This window comes from Salmo trutta, chromosome 3 (assembly GCF_901001165.1).
Source record: "Salmo trutta chromosome 3, fSalTru1.1, whole genome shotgun sequence".
NCBI lineage: Eukaryota > Metazoa > Chordata > Actinopteri > Salmoniformes > Salmonidae > Salmo > Salmo trutta.
In genome coordinates, this window is record NC_042959.1 from 72,453,329 (window position 1) to 72,468,637 (window position 15,309).

The following is a 15,309-nucleotide window of genomic DNA, read 5'->3' on the forward strand; positions in this document are numbered from 1 at the left end:
CTTCTTCACAACAATTGAACCGCTCTCCTTGAAGTTCTTGATGATCCGATAAATGGTTGATTTAGGTGCAATCTTACCGGCAGCAATATCCTTGCCTGTGAAGCTCTTTTTGTGCAAAGCAATGATGACGGCACGTGTTTCCTTGCAGGTAACCATGGCTGACAGAGGAAGAACAATGATTCCAAGCACCACCCTCCTTTTGAAGCTTCCAGTCTGTTATTCGAACTCAATCAGCATGACAGAGTGATCTCCAGCCTTGTCCTCGTCAACACTCACACCTGTGTTAACGAGAGAATCACTGACATGATGTCAGCTGGTCCTTTTGTGGCAGGGCTGAAATGCAGTGGAGATGGAACATTTTGGGGGATTCAGTTCATTTGCATGGCAAAGAGGGACTTTGCAATCAATTGCAATTCGTCTGATCACTCTTCATAACATTCTGGAGTATATGTGAAAATTAATATTTGTGTCATTCACAAAACTTTTGGCCACGACTGTATGTGGGTTGCAGACATCATGTCAGTGATTTGTTAGTTTTCTTGCTTCTGATGACCCGTCCCGCGTTCAAAATACGACCGTTTTAAAAAATATGTTTTTGTTTCGAACGACCGTTTGAAAACTGAAATTGTTGTTTTTTGTAAATTGAAATTGATAACAAAACGTTGTCATGATTTCGATCGCTAACGTATCCCACTTTCCCAACTCACTGTTTAATCAAATTAAGTAACGTTAGCTAGCCACATTTACTTTGTTATTTGCTCGAGCACAACTTGTAGTCAACGATATGCCTAGAAACGACCGCAAAAAAAATGTCAAACGAGAGAGAAAAGGGAAAGTTAACATAGAATCAAAGGGAACAGTTACAGTAATCAACAGAGGACAAGAGAAAGTTCAACTTAAACCGCCAGTAAAACCACCGGTCAAGCAGCATACGAAGCCAGTAAAAAACCCAGGTGGTCGGGGCCTTGGGAAAGCAGGGGCTAGACGTTTGGGTCAGCTATTGAAGCGTGCAATCCAAGAAAAAAAAAATGTTACAGGAAACGAAAAAGTGCCTTTGCCAAGTGAGTGATCTAGCTAGCTACTTTAGCTTGCCCCCATTCCCAGGTAGCACAAACCCAGAGTTCCTGTCTTTGACAAACCTCTGGCCCGGTGCGGGCTAGATGTGGATGCTAACGTTACCTGGGAACCGGGGCCAGGATGGCATCTGTCAACTCCTAGCTGTTACACGAAGAGATCGGAACATTTTGACGAGGTCACTAGGTTTTGGATCAAGGTTGCTACACTACCCACATCCTTCGGAGAGCACATTCTTCATATCTTCATGATTTTCAAAAAGTAATTTTGAAGTATGTGATGTTTAGGTCAATTAAAATATTTCATAACCAATGAGTGTATCTCTATCTTCATCTCGATCTGTATCCAGCGACCCCAGTTCGTCTCTTCAAGTACCAGGCAGAGGCTGCATCTGCACCCAAAACCAACAATGCAAGGCATGTGACTACCCGGGTCTCCCAGCTCATCCTTCAGGTAGTCTCCCAGTGCAAGCACCGGGGTGGCATCTCCATGGTGGACCTCAAGCATGCCCTGGCTGCTGGTGGCTATGATGTCACCAAGAACAACACCCGTGTGAACTTAGCTGTGAAAGGCCTGGTGAGGAAGGAGACACTGGTGCAGACTACTGGAGCTGGTGCATCTGGGTCATTTAAACTCAACAAGGTAACTGTTTGATTAATACATTTTTGTCCATGGTGGTTTTTGTTTTAGCTCCTTGGCAGTTTGATTTTCCAATGGCTCATTCCAACTGAGTAGGAAGCAAATTGCACCATGGTGCATAATTCACTGTCAAACCACAACCAGTTATTTGGGAATTTTGAATTATGCAGATGTTTCTCTCTGATCTCCTGACCTAAAAACTACAGAAACTGACGTATGAGAAGAGAATTAAGACAAGAGCCATGAGAGACCGTGCAGCAGTCGAGAGGGCCAAGCAGAGAGACCGTGCAGCAGCTCAGAGGGCCAAGCAGAGAGAACGTGCAGCAGCCCAGAGGACCAAGCAGAAAACAGGAATTTGGAAGCCAGCAGCAGAGAAAGGAAAGGCCTTTAAACCAACAGGAAAAGGACTGAAACCAGGAGCAAAAACTAATAAACCAACAGGAAAAGCTGTGAAACCAGCAGGAAAAGGACTGAAACCAGGAGCAAAAACTACTAAACCAACAGGAAAAGCTGTGAAACCAGCAGGAAAAGCTGTGAAACCAGCAGGAAAAGCTCTGAAACCAGGAGCAAAAACAACTAAACCAACAGGAAAAACAGCTAAACCAGCAGGCAAGTCACCTAAACCAGCTAGCAAGGACAAAGCAGTTGTAGGAAAAGGTCAAAGGGAAATTGGAGATAGACCAAAACATGTAGGCAAAAGCCACAAACCATCACCAGCCAAGGTCCAAAAAACAAGCTACAAAGCCCCTAAACCTGCAGGAAAGGCCTTGAAAGCAGCCAATCAGAAAACCTGCAAAATGGATGTAACCCCCAATACAAAGCCACGGATACAGCGACCTAGGGTTGCCAAAAGACGTGCTTCCTTGTGGAAATGGACCGAGAGTATGGACTAAAAGAGTAATATGCCAGTAGTAGATTTGTCAAATTACCTTAGCCTTACAATTTTATATTTTGTCAATCATATTGTTATTGGTTTTTATTATATTGTTACTCCCACATTACATGTATATTGAGTGATTGTTACTCCCACATTACATGTATATTGAGTGATTGTTCGACCAGTATTACATGAAAACATGATTTTTCTCCCCATCATGAGTGATAAATTGTTTTGTTCTCTACTCTCCTACAGTCTCTTTGACAAGGAACAATGTAAACATGAGGACAAACTATACCATTTATTTCCACTGTATAACCATGGGAACAATGATGCACTGGATACATGTATAAAAAAAAACAAGTAGGAAGACCATATTTGGTGCCAAGTCCTTACAGATGGTATATTCAAAACAGTATTCATTTCATATTGAAACTTTGCCTAAGTTGAGAAATGTAACACACCATATTTTACACACAATACATACACCCATAGAATCATATGAACCCACAGGAGGTAATTGGTGAAATGGACCGTTTCTGTACAATGTTCCTTGACTGAAAGTGACTGTCCGATCCATTTCTAGTCCATATTGACAACAGTTTTAGCTGGAGCAGCAGTGCGCTGTCAACTTCATCACAACACACCCCAGACCTCCTCAAAGGCAGAGCACATCTTGGCACAGGTGAGGGCAGCAGAGAGAGGGTAGTTACTGATGGAAACAGTCTTTTCTGTGTAGTCCACATTCACCTAAGACAGGAGAGGACAAGCAGAGCTCAAACCAATGCATAATCATTTACCAAATTCCATTGGTAGAGAATAAATAAACAAAATCAACCCCCAACATCTACATTTCTAACACACACTACCTACAACAGTACCTGAATCAGCTTCTGCCCCAGAGAAGTGGGATGAAGATGCCCCTTAACACTGATCTAAGGTCTGTAATGAGGGAGGGTAAGTGAAGCTGATCCTGGATCGGTGCACACGGGCCGTTACCCTAGAGCCTTGAGCAAAACTCACCGCTCCGTGTGCGAATGCTCCAACCACCACAGCGGCGGGCCCCTCCTCTGGTACCACTGTGCGGGCACCCACTGCCTCCCCAGAGGAGAAGGAGGTACAAATACGGGGGCAGCCAGGGGGCAGGTGGTCTGACACAGGGTTCTTGATGAGCTTCAGCAGGCGCTGGGGGCCGTCAGCCGCCCTCACACTCAGCTTGTGCAGGAGCTGGACTAGGAGGAGACAGAGAAATACAAGTGGGATGAAACGAGAGAGAGGGAGATGTACAGTCATTTCTGGTCACAATTTGTAGACTTGTTTACATTCTCCCACCATTAGCTCTGACAAATTGAACACCTTAGTCATTGGCGACTCCGTTAATCATACACTGTTTACCAGGGGGCAGGGCTACCGACATTATGGCTAATCTGAAGATGGTGCTGGCTAAGGCTAAAACTGGCGAGTGTAGAGAGTATAGGGTTATTGTTATCCACGTCGGCACCAACGATGTTAGGATGAAACAGTCAGAGGTCACCAAGCGCAACATAGCTTCAGCATTTAAATATGCTAGAAAGAGGTGTCGGCATCAAGTAATTGTCTCTGGCCCCCTCCCAGTTAGGGGGAGTGATGAGCTCTACAGCAGAGCCTCACAACTCAATCGCTGGTTGAAAACTGTTTTCTGCCCCTCCCAAAATATATAATTTGTAGATAATTGGCCCTCTTTCTGGGACTCACCAACCAAGCCTGGCCTGCAGAGGAGTGACAGACTCCATCCTAGCTGGAGGGGTGCTCTCATCTTATCTTTGAACATAGACAGGGCTCTAACTCCTCTAGCTCCACAATGAGATAGGGTGCAGGCCAGGCAGCAGGCTGTTAGCCACCCTGCCAGTTTAGTGGAGCCTGCCGCTAGCATAGTCAGTGTAGTCAGCTCAGCTATCCCCATTGAGACCGTGTCTGTGCCTCGATCTAGGTTGGGCAAAACTAAACATGGCGGTGTTCGCTTTAGCAATCTCACTGGAATAAAGACCTCCTCCATTCCTGTCATTATTGAAAGAGTGTGATCTCAAATCTCAAAATAGGGCTACTTAATGTTAGATCCCTCACTTGAAGGTAGTTATAGTCAATGTACTAATCATTGATCATAATCTTGATGTGATTGGCCTGACTGAAACATAGCTTAAGCCTGATGAATTTACTGTGTTAAATGATGCCTCTCCTCCTGGTTACACTATTGACCATATCCCCTGCATAGGTAGAGGTGTTGCTAACATTTACGATAGCAAATTTCAATTTACAAAAAAATACAAATAAAAGACGTTTCGTCTAGTCATGAAATCTATGCAGCCTACTCAATCACTTTTTATCTACTGTTACAGGCCCAATGGGCCGTAAACAGCGTTCCACACCGAGTTCCCTGAATTCCTATCGGACGTTGTAGCCATGGCAGATAATATTCGCATTTTTGGTGACTTTAATATTCACATGGAAAAGTCCACTCGGAGCCATCATCGACTCAGTGGGTTTTGTCCAACATGTCTCAGGACCTACTCACTGCCACAGCCATACTCTGGACCTAGTTTTGTCCCAATAAATAAATATTGTGGATCTTAATGTTTTTCCTCATAATCCTGGACTATCGGACCACCATTTTATTACGTTTGCAATCGCAACAAATAATCTGCTCAGACCCCAACCAAGGATCATCAATAGCCGTGTTATAAATTCTCAGACAACCCAAAGATTCCAAGATGCCCTTCCAGACTCCCTCTACCTACCCAAGGAAGTCAGAGTCCAAAAATCGGTTAACCACCTAACTGAAGAACAAAATGTAATCTTGCGTAATACCCTAGATGAAGTCGCACCACTAAAAACAAATAACATTGACATAAGAAACTAGCTCCCTGGTATACAGAAAATACCCCAGCCCTGAAGCACGCTTCCAGGAAATTGGAACGGAAATAGTGCTCCACCAAACTGGAAGTCTTCCGACTAGCTTGGAAAGACAGTTCCCGAAGAGCCCTCACTGCTGCTCGATCATCCTATTTTTCCAACCTAATTGAGGAGAATAAGAACAAACCAAAATGTATTTTTGATACTGTCGCAAAGCTAACTAAAAAGCAGCATTCTCCCCAAAAGAGGATGGCTTTCACTGGCTTTCATTTTCACAGCAGTGATAAATTCATTACCTTCTTTGACGAAAAGACCATGATCATTAGAAAGCAAATTACGGACTCCTATTTGAATCTGCGTATTACTCCAAAGCTCAGTTGTCCTGAGTCTGCACAACACTGCCAGGACCTAGGATCAAGGGAGACAAGTTTTTTAGTACTATATCTCATGACACATAGATGAAAATAGTCATGGCCTCTAAACCTTCAAGCTGCATACTGGACCCTATTCCAACTAAACAACTGAAAGAGCTGCTTCCTGTGCTTGACCCTCGTATGTTGAATATAATAAACGGCTCCCTATCCACCGGATGTGTACCAAACTCACTAAAAGTGGAAGTAATAAAGCCTCTCTTGAAAAAGCCAAACCTTGACCCAGAAAAGATATCAGTTTGTCTCGGTGGATGGTTTGTCTTCTGACAAATCCACTGTACATTTCGGTGTTCCTCAAGATTCCGTTTTAGGACCACTATTGTTTTCGCTATACATTTTTACCTCTTGGTGTTGTCATTCGGAAACATAATGTTTCACTGCTATGCGGACGATACAGAGCGGTACATTTCGATGAAACCTGGTGAAGCCCCAAAATTGGAAGCCTGTGTTTCAGACATAAGGAAGTGGATGGCGGCAAATGTTCTACTTTTAAACGCGGACAGAGATGCTAGTTCTAGGTCCCAAGAATCAAAGATCTCCTGTTGGATCTGACAATTAATCTTGATGGTTGTACAGTCATCTCAAATGAAACGGAAGAACCTCGGTGTTACTCTGGACCCTGGTCTCTCAAGAATATTTCAAGGACAGCTTTTTTCCATCTTCATAACATTGCAAAAATATGAACATTTCTGTCCGAAGATGCAGAAAAATGTATCCATGCTTTTGCCACTTCTAGATTAGACTACGGCAATGCTCTACTTTCCGGCTACCCGGATAAAGCACTAAATAAACTTCAATTAGTGCTAAACACATACCTACACGTACGCTACAGTCACAAGACGCAGGCCTCCTTACTGTCCCTAGAATTTCTAAGCAAACAGCTGGAAGCAGGGCTTTCTCCTATAGAGCTCCATTTTTATGGAATGGTCAGCCTATCCATGTGAGAGAAGCAGACTCGGTCTCGACCGATTATGATTTTTCAACGCCGATACCGATTATTGGAGGCCCAAGAAAGCCGATACCGATTAATCGGACGATTTTTTAATATTTTTATTTGTAATAATGACAATTACAACAATACTGAATGAACACTTATTTTAACTTAATATAATACATCAATAAAATCAATTTAGCCTCAAATAAATAATGAAACATGTTCAATTTGGTTTAAATAATGCAAAACAAACTGTTGGAGAAGAAAGTAAATGTGCAATATGTGATATGTAAGAAAGCTAATGTTTAAGTGCCTTGCTCAGAACATGGGAACATATGAAAGCTGGTGGTTCCTTTTAACATGAGTCTTCCATATTCCCAGGTAAGAAGTTTTAGGTTGTAGTTATTATAGGGATATTTCTCTCTATACAATTTGTATTTCATATACCTTTGACTATTGGATGTTCTTATAGGCACTTTAGTATTACCAGTGTAACAGTATAGCTTCCGTCCCTCTCCTCGCTTCTACCTGGGCTCGAACCAGGAACACATCGACAACAGCCACCCTCAAAGCAGTGTTACCCATGTAGAGGATGGGGAACAACTACTCCAAGTCTCAGAGCGAGTAACGTTTGAAACGCTATTAGCGCGCACCCCACTAACTAGCTAGCCATTTCACATCGGTTACACCAGCCTCATCTTGGGAGTTGATAGGCTTGAAGTGGTGGGTATAATTTGTGGAATGTTCCAACAGGAATCTGTTCCAAAAAACGTAAAGTAAAAGGTTGCCAACCAACAACGCATACAAAGTAGCAACGCATGCAAACCTACAGTGCCTTGAGAAAGTATTCGGTCCCCTTGAACTTGGACCTTTTGCCACATTTCAGGCTTCAAACATAAAGATATAAAACTGTAATTTTTTTGTGAAGAATCAACAACAAGTGGGACACAATTATGAAGTGGAACGAAATTTATTGGATATTTCAAACTTTTTTAACAAATAAAAAACTGAAAAATTGGCCGTGCAAAATTATTCAGCCCCTTTACTTTCGGTGCAGCAAACTCTCTCCAGAAGTTCAGTGAGGATCTCTGAATGATCCAATGTTGACCTAAATGACTAATGATGATAAATAGAATCCACCTGTGTGTAATCAAGTCTCCGTATAAATGCACCTGTGATAGTCTCAGAGGTCCGTTTAAAGCGCAGAGAGCATCATGAAGAACAAGGAACACACCAGGCAGGTCCGAGATACTGTTGTGGAGAAGTTTAAAGCCGGATTTGGATACAAAAAGATTTCCCAAGCTTTAAACATCCCAAGGAGCACTGTGCAAGCGATAATATTGAAATGGAAGGAGTATCAGACCACTGCAAATCTACGAAGACCCGGCCGTCCCTCTAAACTTTCAGCTCATACAAGAAGACTGATCAGAGATGCAGCCAAGAGGCCCATGATCACTCTGGATGAACTGCAGAGATCTACAGCTGAGGTGGGAGACTCTGTCCATAGGACAACAATCAGTCGTATACTGCACAAATCTGGCCTTTATGGAAGAGTGGCAAGAAGAAAGCCATTTCTTAAAGATATCCATAAAAAGTGTCATTTAAAGTTTGCCACTAGCCACCTGGGAGACACACCAAACATGTGGAAGAAGGTGCTCTGGTCAGATGAAACCAAAATCGAACTTTTTGGCAACAATGCAAAACGTTATGTTTGGCGTAAAAGCAACACAGCTCATCACCCTGAACACACCATCCCCACTGTCAAACATGGTGGTGGCAGCATCATGGTTTGGGCCTGCTTTTCTTCAGCAGGGGCAGGGAAGATGGTTAAAATTGATGGGAAGATGGATGGAGTCAAATACAGGACCATTCTGGAAGAAAACCTGATGGAGTCTGCAAAAGACCTGAGACTGGGACGGAGATTTGTCTTCCAACAAGACAATGATCCAAAACATAAAGCAAAATCTACAATGGAATGGTTCACAAATAAACATATCCAGGTGTTAGAATGGCCAAGTCAAAGTCCAGACCCGAATCCAATCGAGAATCTGTGGAAAGAACTGAAAACTGCTGTTCGAAATTGTAAATGAGAACTTGTTCTCAACTTGCCTACCTGGTTAAATAAAGGTGAAATAAAAATAAATAAATAAAACAAACGCTCTCCCTCCAACCTCACTGAGCTCGAGCTGTTTTGCAAGGAGGAATGGGCAAAAATGTCAGTCTCTCGATGTGCAAAACTGATAGAGACATACCCCAAGCGACTTACAGTTGTAATCGCAGCAAAAGGTGGCGCTACAAAGTATTAACTTAAGGGGGCTGAATAATTTTGCACGCCCAATTTCAGTTTTTTATTTGTTAAAAAAGTTTGAAATATCCAATAAATTTCGTTCCACTTCATGATTGTGTCCCACTTGTTGTTGTTTCTTCACAAAAAATTACAGTTTTATATCTTTATGTTTGAAGCCTGAAATGTGGCAAAAGGTCGAAAAGTTCAAGGGGTCCGAATACTTTGGCAAGGCACTGTAGCTAACTTGCTGCCGAATAGGCATCAACTCACCACGTAGCTTATTCTTAATGTTTGTCCATAGGCAAACAGACATGTGAGGACAGACATTTTCGGAATAAACGTGATGAGTGAAAAGCGCAATGAAATAGACCACTCCCTACCCGGTATCTTATTCTGCCGCTATACAACTTTGTATGCGTTGTTTTTTTGCAATCTTTTTATTTACCAAGTTTTTGGAATAGATTTCTGTTGGAACATTCCACAAATTATACCCACCCGGGTTGAAGTCATAAACAGCACAATGCTTGAAGCACAGCGAAGGTCTGCTGGCAAAACGCACGAAAGTGCTGTTTGAATGAATGCTTATGAGCCTGCTGGTGCCTACCACCGCTCAGTCAGACTGCTCTATCAAATCATAGACTTAATTATAATATAATAAACACACAGAAATACGAGCCCTAGGTCATTAAAATGGTCGAATCCGGAAACTATCATCTCGAAAACAAAAGTTTTTTCTTTCAGTGAAATACGGAACCGTACCGTATTTTATCTAACGGGTGGCATCCCTAAGTCTAAACATTCCTGTTACATTGCACAACCTTCAATGTTATGTCATAATTACGTAAAATTCTGGCAAATTAGTTCGCAACGAGCCAGGCGGCCCAAACTGTTGCATATACCCTGACTCTGCGTGCAATGAACGCTGGAGATGTGACACAATTTCATGTTAGCAGGCAATATTAACTAAATATGCAGGTTTAAAAATATTTACTTCTGTGTATTGATTTTAAAGAAAGGCATTGATGTTTATGGTTAGGTACATTGGTGCAACGACAGTGCTTTTTTCGCAAATGTGCTTGTTAAATCAACACCCGTTTGTCGAATTAGGCTGTGATTCAATGAGAAATTAACAGGCAACGCATCGATTATATGCAACGCAGGACACGTTAGATAAACTAGTAATATCAACCATGTGTAATTAACTAGTGATTATGTTAAGATTGATAGTTTTTTTATAAGATAAGTTCAATGCTAGCTAGCAACTTACCTTGGCTTCTTGCTGCCCTCGCGTAACAGGTAGTCAGCCTGCCATGCAGGCTCCTCGTGGAGTGCAATGTAAGGCAGGTGGTTAGAGCGTTGGACTAGTAACCGAAGGTTGCAAAAACGAATCCCCCCTGAACAAGGCAGTTAACCCCCGTTCCTAGGCCGTCATTGAAAATAAGAATGTGTTCTTAATCTGACTTGCATAGTTAAATAAAGGTGTAAAAAGGGCCAAATCGGTGGCCAAAAATACTGATTACCGATTGTTATGAAAACTTGAAATCGGCCATTCCGATTAATCGGTCGACCTCTAGTCTCGACCTTTAAGTCTATATTGAAGACTCATCTCTTCAGTAGGTCCTATGATTGAGTGTAGCCTGGCCCAGGAGTGTGAAGGTGAACGGAAAGGCACGGGAGCAACTAACCGCTCTTGCTGTCTCTGCCTGGCCGGTTCCCCTCTCTCCACTGGGATTCTCTGCCTCTAACCCTATTACGGGGGCTGAGTCACTGGCTTACTGGTGCTCTTCCATGTCGTACCTAGGAGGGGTGCGTCACTTGAGTGGATTGAGTCACTGACGTGATCTTCCTTTCCGGATTGGTGTCCCCCTCGGGTTTGTGCCGTGGGGGAGGTCTTTGTGGGCTATACTCAGCCTTGTCTCAGGGTAGTAGGTTGGCGGTTGAAGATCCCCCACACCACTAGAGGGATCTGTGCTTTTGCAAAGTGGGTAAAGTTATATCCTGCCCGTTTGGCCCTGTCCGGGGGTATAGTCGGACAGGGCCAGTGTCTCCCGACCCCTTCTGTCCCAGCCTCCAGTATTTATGATGCAATAGTTTGTGTCGGGGGGCTAGGGTCAGGCTGTTATATCTGGAGTATTTCTCATGTCTTATCCGGTGTCCTGTGTGAATTTAAGTGTATTTTCTCTCTCTCCCCCCTCCTCCTCAGGACTACCTTGCCTGATGACTCCTTGCTGTCCCCAGTCCACCTAGTCATGTTGCTGCGCCAGTTTCAACTGTTCTGCCTGCGGCTATAGAACCCTGACCTGTTCACTGGACATGCTACCTTGTCCCGGACCTGCTGTTTTGGACCCTCTCTCTCTCTCTACCGCACCTGCTGTCTCTAACTCTGAATGATCGGCTATGAAAAGCCAACTGACATCTACTCCTGAGGTGCTGACCTGTTGCACCCTCTACAACCACTGTGATTATTATTATTTAACCCTGCTGGTCATCTATGAACGTTTGAACATCTTGGGCCATGTTCTGTTATAATCTCCACCCGGAACAGCCAGAAGAGGACTGGCCACCCCTCAGAGCCTGGCTCCTCTCTAGGTTTCTTCCTAGGTTCCGGCCTTTCTGTGGAGTTTTTCCTAGCCACCATGCTTCCACATCTGCATTGCTTGCTGTTTGGGGTTTTAGGCTGGGTTTCTGTACAGCACTTTGTGACATCAGTTGATGTAAAAAGGGCTTAATAAATACATTTGATTGATTGATTGGAGAGAAGAATGGTAAGAGAGTGAATGTATGAAGAGAAATTAAGCAGAACATAACAGGCTTACCCATGAGGCCACAGAAGCGGTTGAATGTTCGGGGGATGCGTGTCTGTGGGTTGATCTCAATCAAGGCGTTCCTCTCTGTGTGGATGTAAACCTGCAGGAGACCTGCCCTGTTCAATGGACTGTCCATCAGCATCAACAAACACTGGGGAACAATTACAGGATATGGCTGGGTTAGAGGAGCGAAGAAGAAAGATGACTGGTGTTCCAGGGTCAATGTGAAAATGACAGCTTACCTGATGTGTAATGTCAGGTCTAATCTTCCCAGGGTCCCGTCCACTTTTAATGATCATGCCCTTGTGTTGGTCACAGTTCAGCAGTTCAAATGTCTTGCCAACCTGAGTGGAAAGAGTACAACATGATTGACATCCTGTGTAGTGCTAGGGCAAAAACCAAAACATGTACCCAGGGGGACCCAGGACCGAGTTTGGGAAACCCTGCGTTTGGACATGCATCAGTGGGCCTGCAGGCAGGAGCTAACCAATAGCAAATAGTTTCATCCTGGTTCATTCATTGTCACAAAAACAGTTACCGTGCAGAATGCAATAGTCATATCACACATCTACCAGGCAAGTCTGGTTGAACAGGAAGCTATCTAAATTGTTTATATCCATTAACGCAGCTAGCGGTAACGTTAGTTTGCAAACACAGCAGTTAGATGGCGAAAGTGAATAGCGAAATACTCGTCTTTACCTTCACCGTTTCCAGCGTTGCCCCCTCTAAAATAACTACTAGTCGCCTTTCCGCCATGCGATCGTGCAGGCTACGCATATGTTTTGCTGGTTTGGGTTCATATTCGTCTAAATGCTCAAGACCACGCTTGTCACCACTGTGTGCTTCCATGTTGCTTCCGGATGGTAGTCGCCGGAATAACGCGTCATACTGATGGAGGAGTTTTGCCAAGGTTCTACCGCTCATTTCAATAACGAGGCAGCAGGCAGTCGTCTATGGCGGCAGATTGACGAGGACAGCATTTTCTGAGGTGAACTGACAAAGACGTACCTCGAACAACAGATAAAACCTCACATAAACTGTCATTGATTTTGGGCAGAATTATCTCAAACAGTGGCATATGGTATTTTTAGGTGAGCGCTGATGCAGCCCTATGAAAGGCAGTGCCCACTTTTTGTCTTAAGGCATCATGTCCATTCCCAGCCGCCTCTCCAAGGTGCTGTTGGAGAGACGCAGGGCTCCACCAACATTCCGTCAAAACATTAATCTAACACAAATAATGTAGCAGATATAGTATATGGTAGAAAGAGTATGTGGCCTTTTCTGTAGCTTTCAGGCCGGAGATAAAATGTATGACAATGGAATTAGAAGGAAACTTTTTACAATCAAATAACCTAACCTAAAAAGCTCCCAATTACTAGTCCTAACAGCTTGCCTGTCCACAGTTTTAACCTAGCTATTATAAACATGTTGTTTAACAAACACATATTAAATGTATACGTTGATTACTCCATAAGAAATACAATCCCCTAAACATAAAAAAATGCAACTTTCTTTTGTAGAATTATCAGCCACACATCTATGACCAAACCTCACCGATTCCGAGGGTTGGGGTTAAATGCGGAAGACACATTTCAGTTGAATGCATTCAGTTGTACATCTGTCTAGGTATCCACTTTCCTTATTTAGTTACAGTTGAAGTCGGAAGTTTACATACAGTACACTTAGGTTGGAGTCATTAAAACTCGTTTTTCAACCACTCCACAAACGTCTTGTTAACAAACTATAGTTTTGGCAAGTCAGTTAGGACATCTACTTTGTGCATGACACAAGTCATTTTTCCAACAATTGTTTACAGACAGATTATTTCACTTATAATTCACTGTATCAGACGTTTACATACACTAAGTTGACTGCCTTTAAACAACAAACATTTTCAGAAAAGGATGTCATGGCTTTAGAAGCTTCTGATAGGCTAATTGACATTATTTGAGTCAATTGGAGGTGTACCTGTGGATGTATTTCAAGGCTTACCTTCAAACTCAGTGCCTCTTTGCTTGACATCATGGGAAAATCAAAAGAAATCAGCCAAGACCTCAGAAAATAAATTGTAGACCTCCACCAGTCTGGTTCATCCTTGGGAGCAATTTCCAAACACCTGAAGGTACCACGTTCATCTGTACAAACAATAGTATGCAAGTATAAACACCATGGGACCACGCAGCCGTTATACTGCTCAGGAAGGAGACGCGTTCTGTCTCCTAGAGATGAACGTATTTTGGTGCAAAAAAGTGCAAATCTATCCCATAACAACAGCAAAAGACCTTGTGAGGATGCTGGCGGAAACTGGTACAAAAGTATCTATATCCACAGTAAAACGAGTCCTATAATCGACATAACCTGAAAGGCCGCTCAGCAAGGAAGAAGCCACTGCTCCAAAACCGCCATAAAAAAGCCAGACTATGGTTTGCAACTGCACATGGGGACAAAGATCGTACTTTTTGGAGAAATGTCCTCTGGTCTGATGAAACAAAAATAGAACTGTTTGGCCATAATGACCATCGTTATGTTTGGAGGAAAAAGGGGGAGGCTTGCAAGCCAAAGAACACCATCCCAAACGTGAAGCACGGGGCTGGCAGCATCATGTTGTGGGGGTGCTTTGCTGCAGGAGGGACTGGTGCCCTTCACAAAATGCATGTCATCATGAAGTAGGAAAATTATGTGGTTATATTGAAGCAACATCTCAAGACATCAGTCGGGAAGTTAAAGCTTGGTCACAAATGGGTATTCCAAATGGACAATGACCCCAAGCATACTTCCAAAGTTGTGGAAAAATGGCTTAAGGACAACAAAGTCAAGGTATTGGAGTGGCCATCACAAAGCCCGGACCTCAATCCTATAGAACATTTGTGGGCAGAACTGAAAAAGCGTGTGCGAGCAAGGAGGCCTACAAACCTGACTCAGTTACACCAGCTCTGTCAGGAGGAATGGGCCAAAATTCACCCAACTTATTGTGGGGAGCTTGTGGACGGCTACCCGAAACGTTTGACCCAAGTTAAATAATTTAAAGGCAATGCTACCAAATACTAATTGAGTGTAAGTAAACGTCTGACCCACTAGGAATGTGATGAAATAAATAAAAGCTGAAATAAATCATTCTCTACTATTATGACATTTCACATTCTTAAAATAAAGTGGTGATCCTAACTGACCTAAGACAGGGAATTTAACTAGGATTAAATGTCAGGAATTGGGAAAAACTGAGTTTAAATGTATTTGGCTAAAGTGTATGTAAACTTCCGACTTCAACTCTACATCCACACACTATTCATACACACTTTTTCAACACTGTTTGTGTCTTTGGCACCATCTAAACTGGCAGACACACTCTCCCCTACACTTAATTAAGGTCA

At 43.1% G+C, this 15,309-nt stretch overlaps 2 protein-coding genes across 3 annotated transcripts; one reads left to right on the top strand and one right to left on the bottom strand.

Annotated features, from left to right (window-relative positions):
* The first annotated feature begins 662 nt into the window (after positions 1-662).
* Positions 663-2,960, top strand: LOC115187967 (histone H1.5-like). 2 transcript variants are annotated; one of them, XM_029747060.1, is made up of 3 exons: positions 663-1,061; positions 1,424-1,716; positions 1,920-2,960. In XM_029747060.1, the coding sequence occupies exons 1-3, from the start codon at positions 785-787 to the stop codon at positions 2,604-2,606; spliced, it is 1,257 nt and encodes a 418-aa protein (XP_029602920.1). In that variant the 5' UTR covers positions 663-784; the 3' UTR covers positions 2,607-2,960. The 2 variants fall into 2 exon arrangements, with proteins under 2 accessions (XP_029602920.1, XP_029602923.1); XM_029747063.1 differs by having other exon boundaries at positions 996-1,273.
* On the bottom strand, positions 2,877-13,625 carry LOC115188117 (ribosomal RNA small subunit methyltransferase NEP1). The gene is made up of 5 exons (XM_029747081.1): positions 12,638-13,625; positions 12,181-12,282; positions 11,948-12,089; positions 3,614-3,822; positions 2,877-3,340 (listed from the first exon to the last, which is right to left on the bottom strand). Exons 1-5 carry the CDS (start codon positions 12,860-12,862, stop codon positions 3,227-3,229), a joined length of 792 nt encoding a protein of 263 aa, XP_029602941.1. The 5' UTR covers positions 12,863-13,625; the 3' UTR covers positions 2,877-3,226.
* Between the last annotated feature and the right edge of the window lie 1,684 nt (positions 13,626-15,309).

Bases quoted from the DNA above. Each gene is read 5' to 3' on its own strand.
- LOC115187967 (XM_029747060.1), top strand. From the start codon at position 785: ATGCCTAGAAACGACCGCAAAAAAAATGTCAAACGAGAGAGAAAAGGG. The intron at 1,062-1,423 runs GTGAGTGATCTA...ATCTGTATCCAG, and splicing joins CGAAAAAGTGCCTTTGCCAA to CGACCCCAGTTCGTCTCTTC. The intron at 1,717-1,919 runs GTAACTGTTTGA...TAAAAACTACAG, and splicing joins GGTCATTTAAACTCAACAAG to AAACTGACGTATGAGAAGAG.
- LOC115188117 (XM_029747081.1), bottom strand. From the start codon at position 12,862: ATGAGCGGTAGAACCTTGGCAAAACTCCTCCATCAGTATGACGCGTTA. The intron at 3,823-11,947 runs GTAAGCCTGTTA...GTCTCCTCCTAG, and splicing joins CCGCTTCTGTGGCCTCATGG to TCCAGCTCCTGCACAAGCTG. The intron at 3,341-3,613 runs GTGAGTTTTGCT...CTCCTGTCTTAG, and splicing joins GAGCATTCGCACACGGAGCG to GTGAATGTGGACTACACAGA.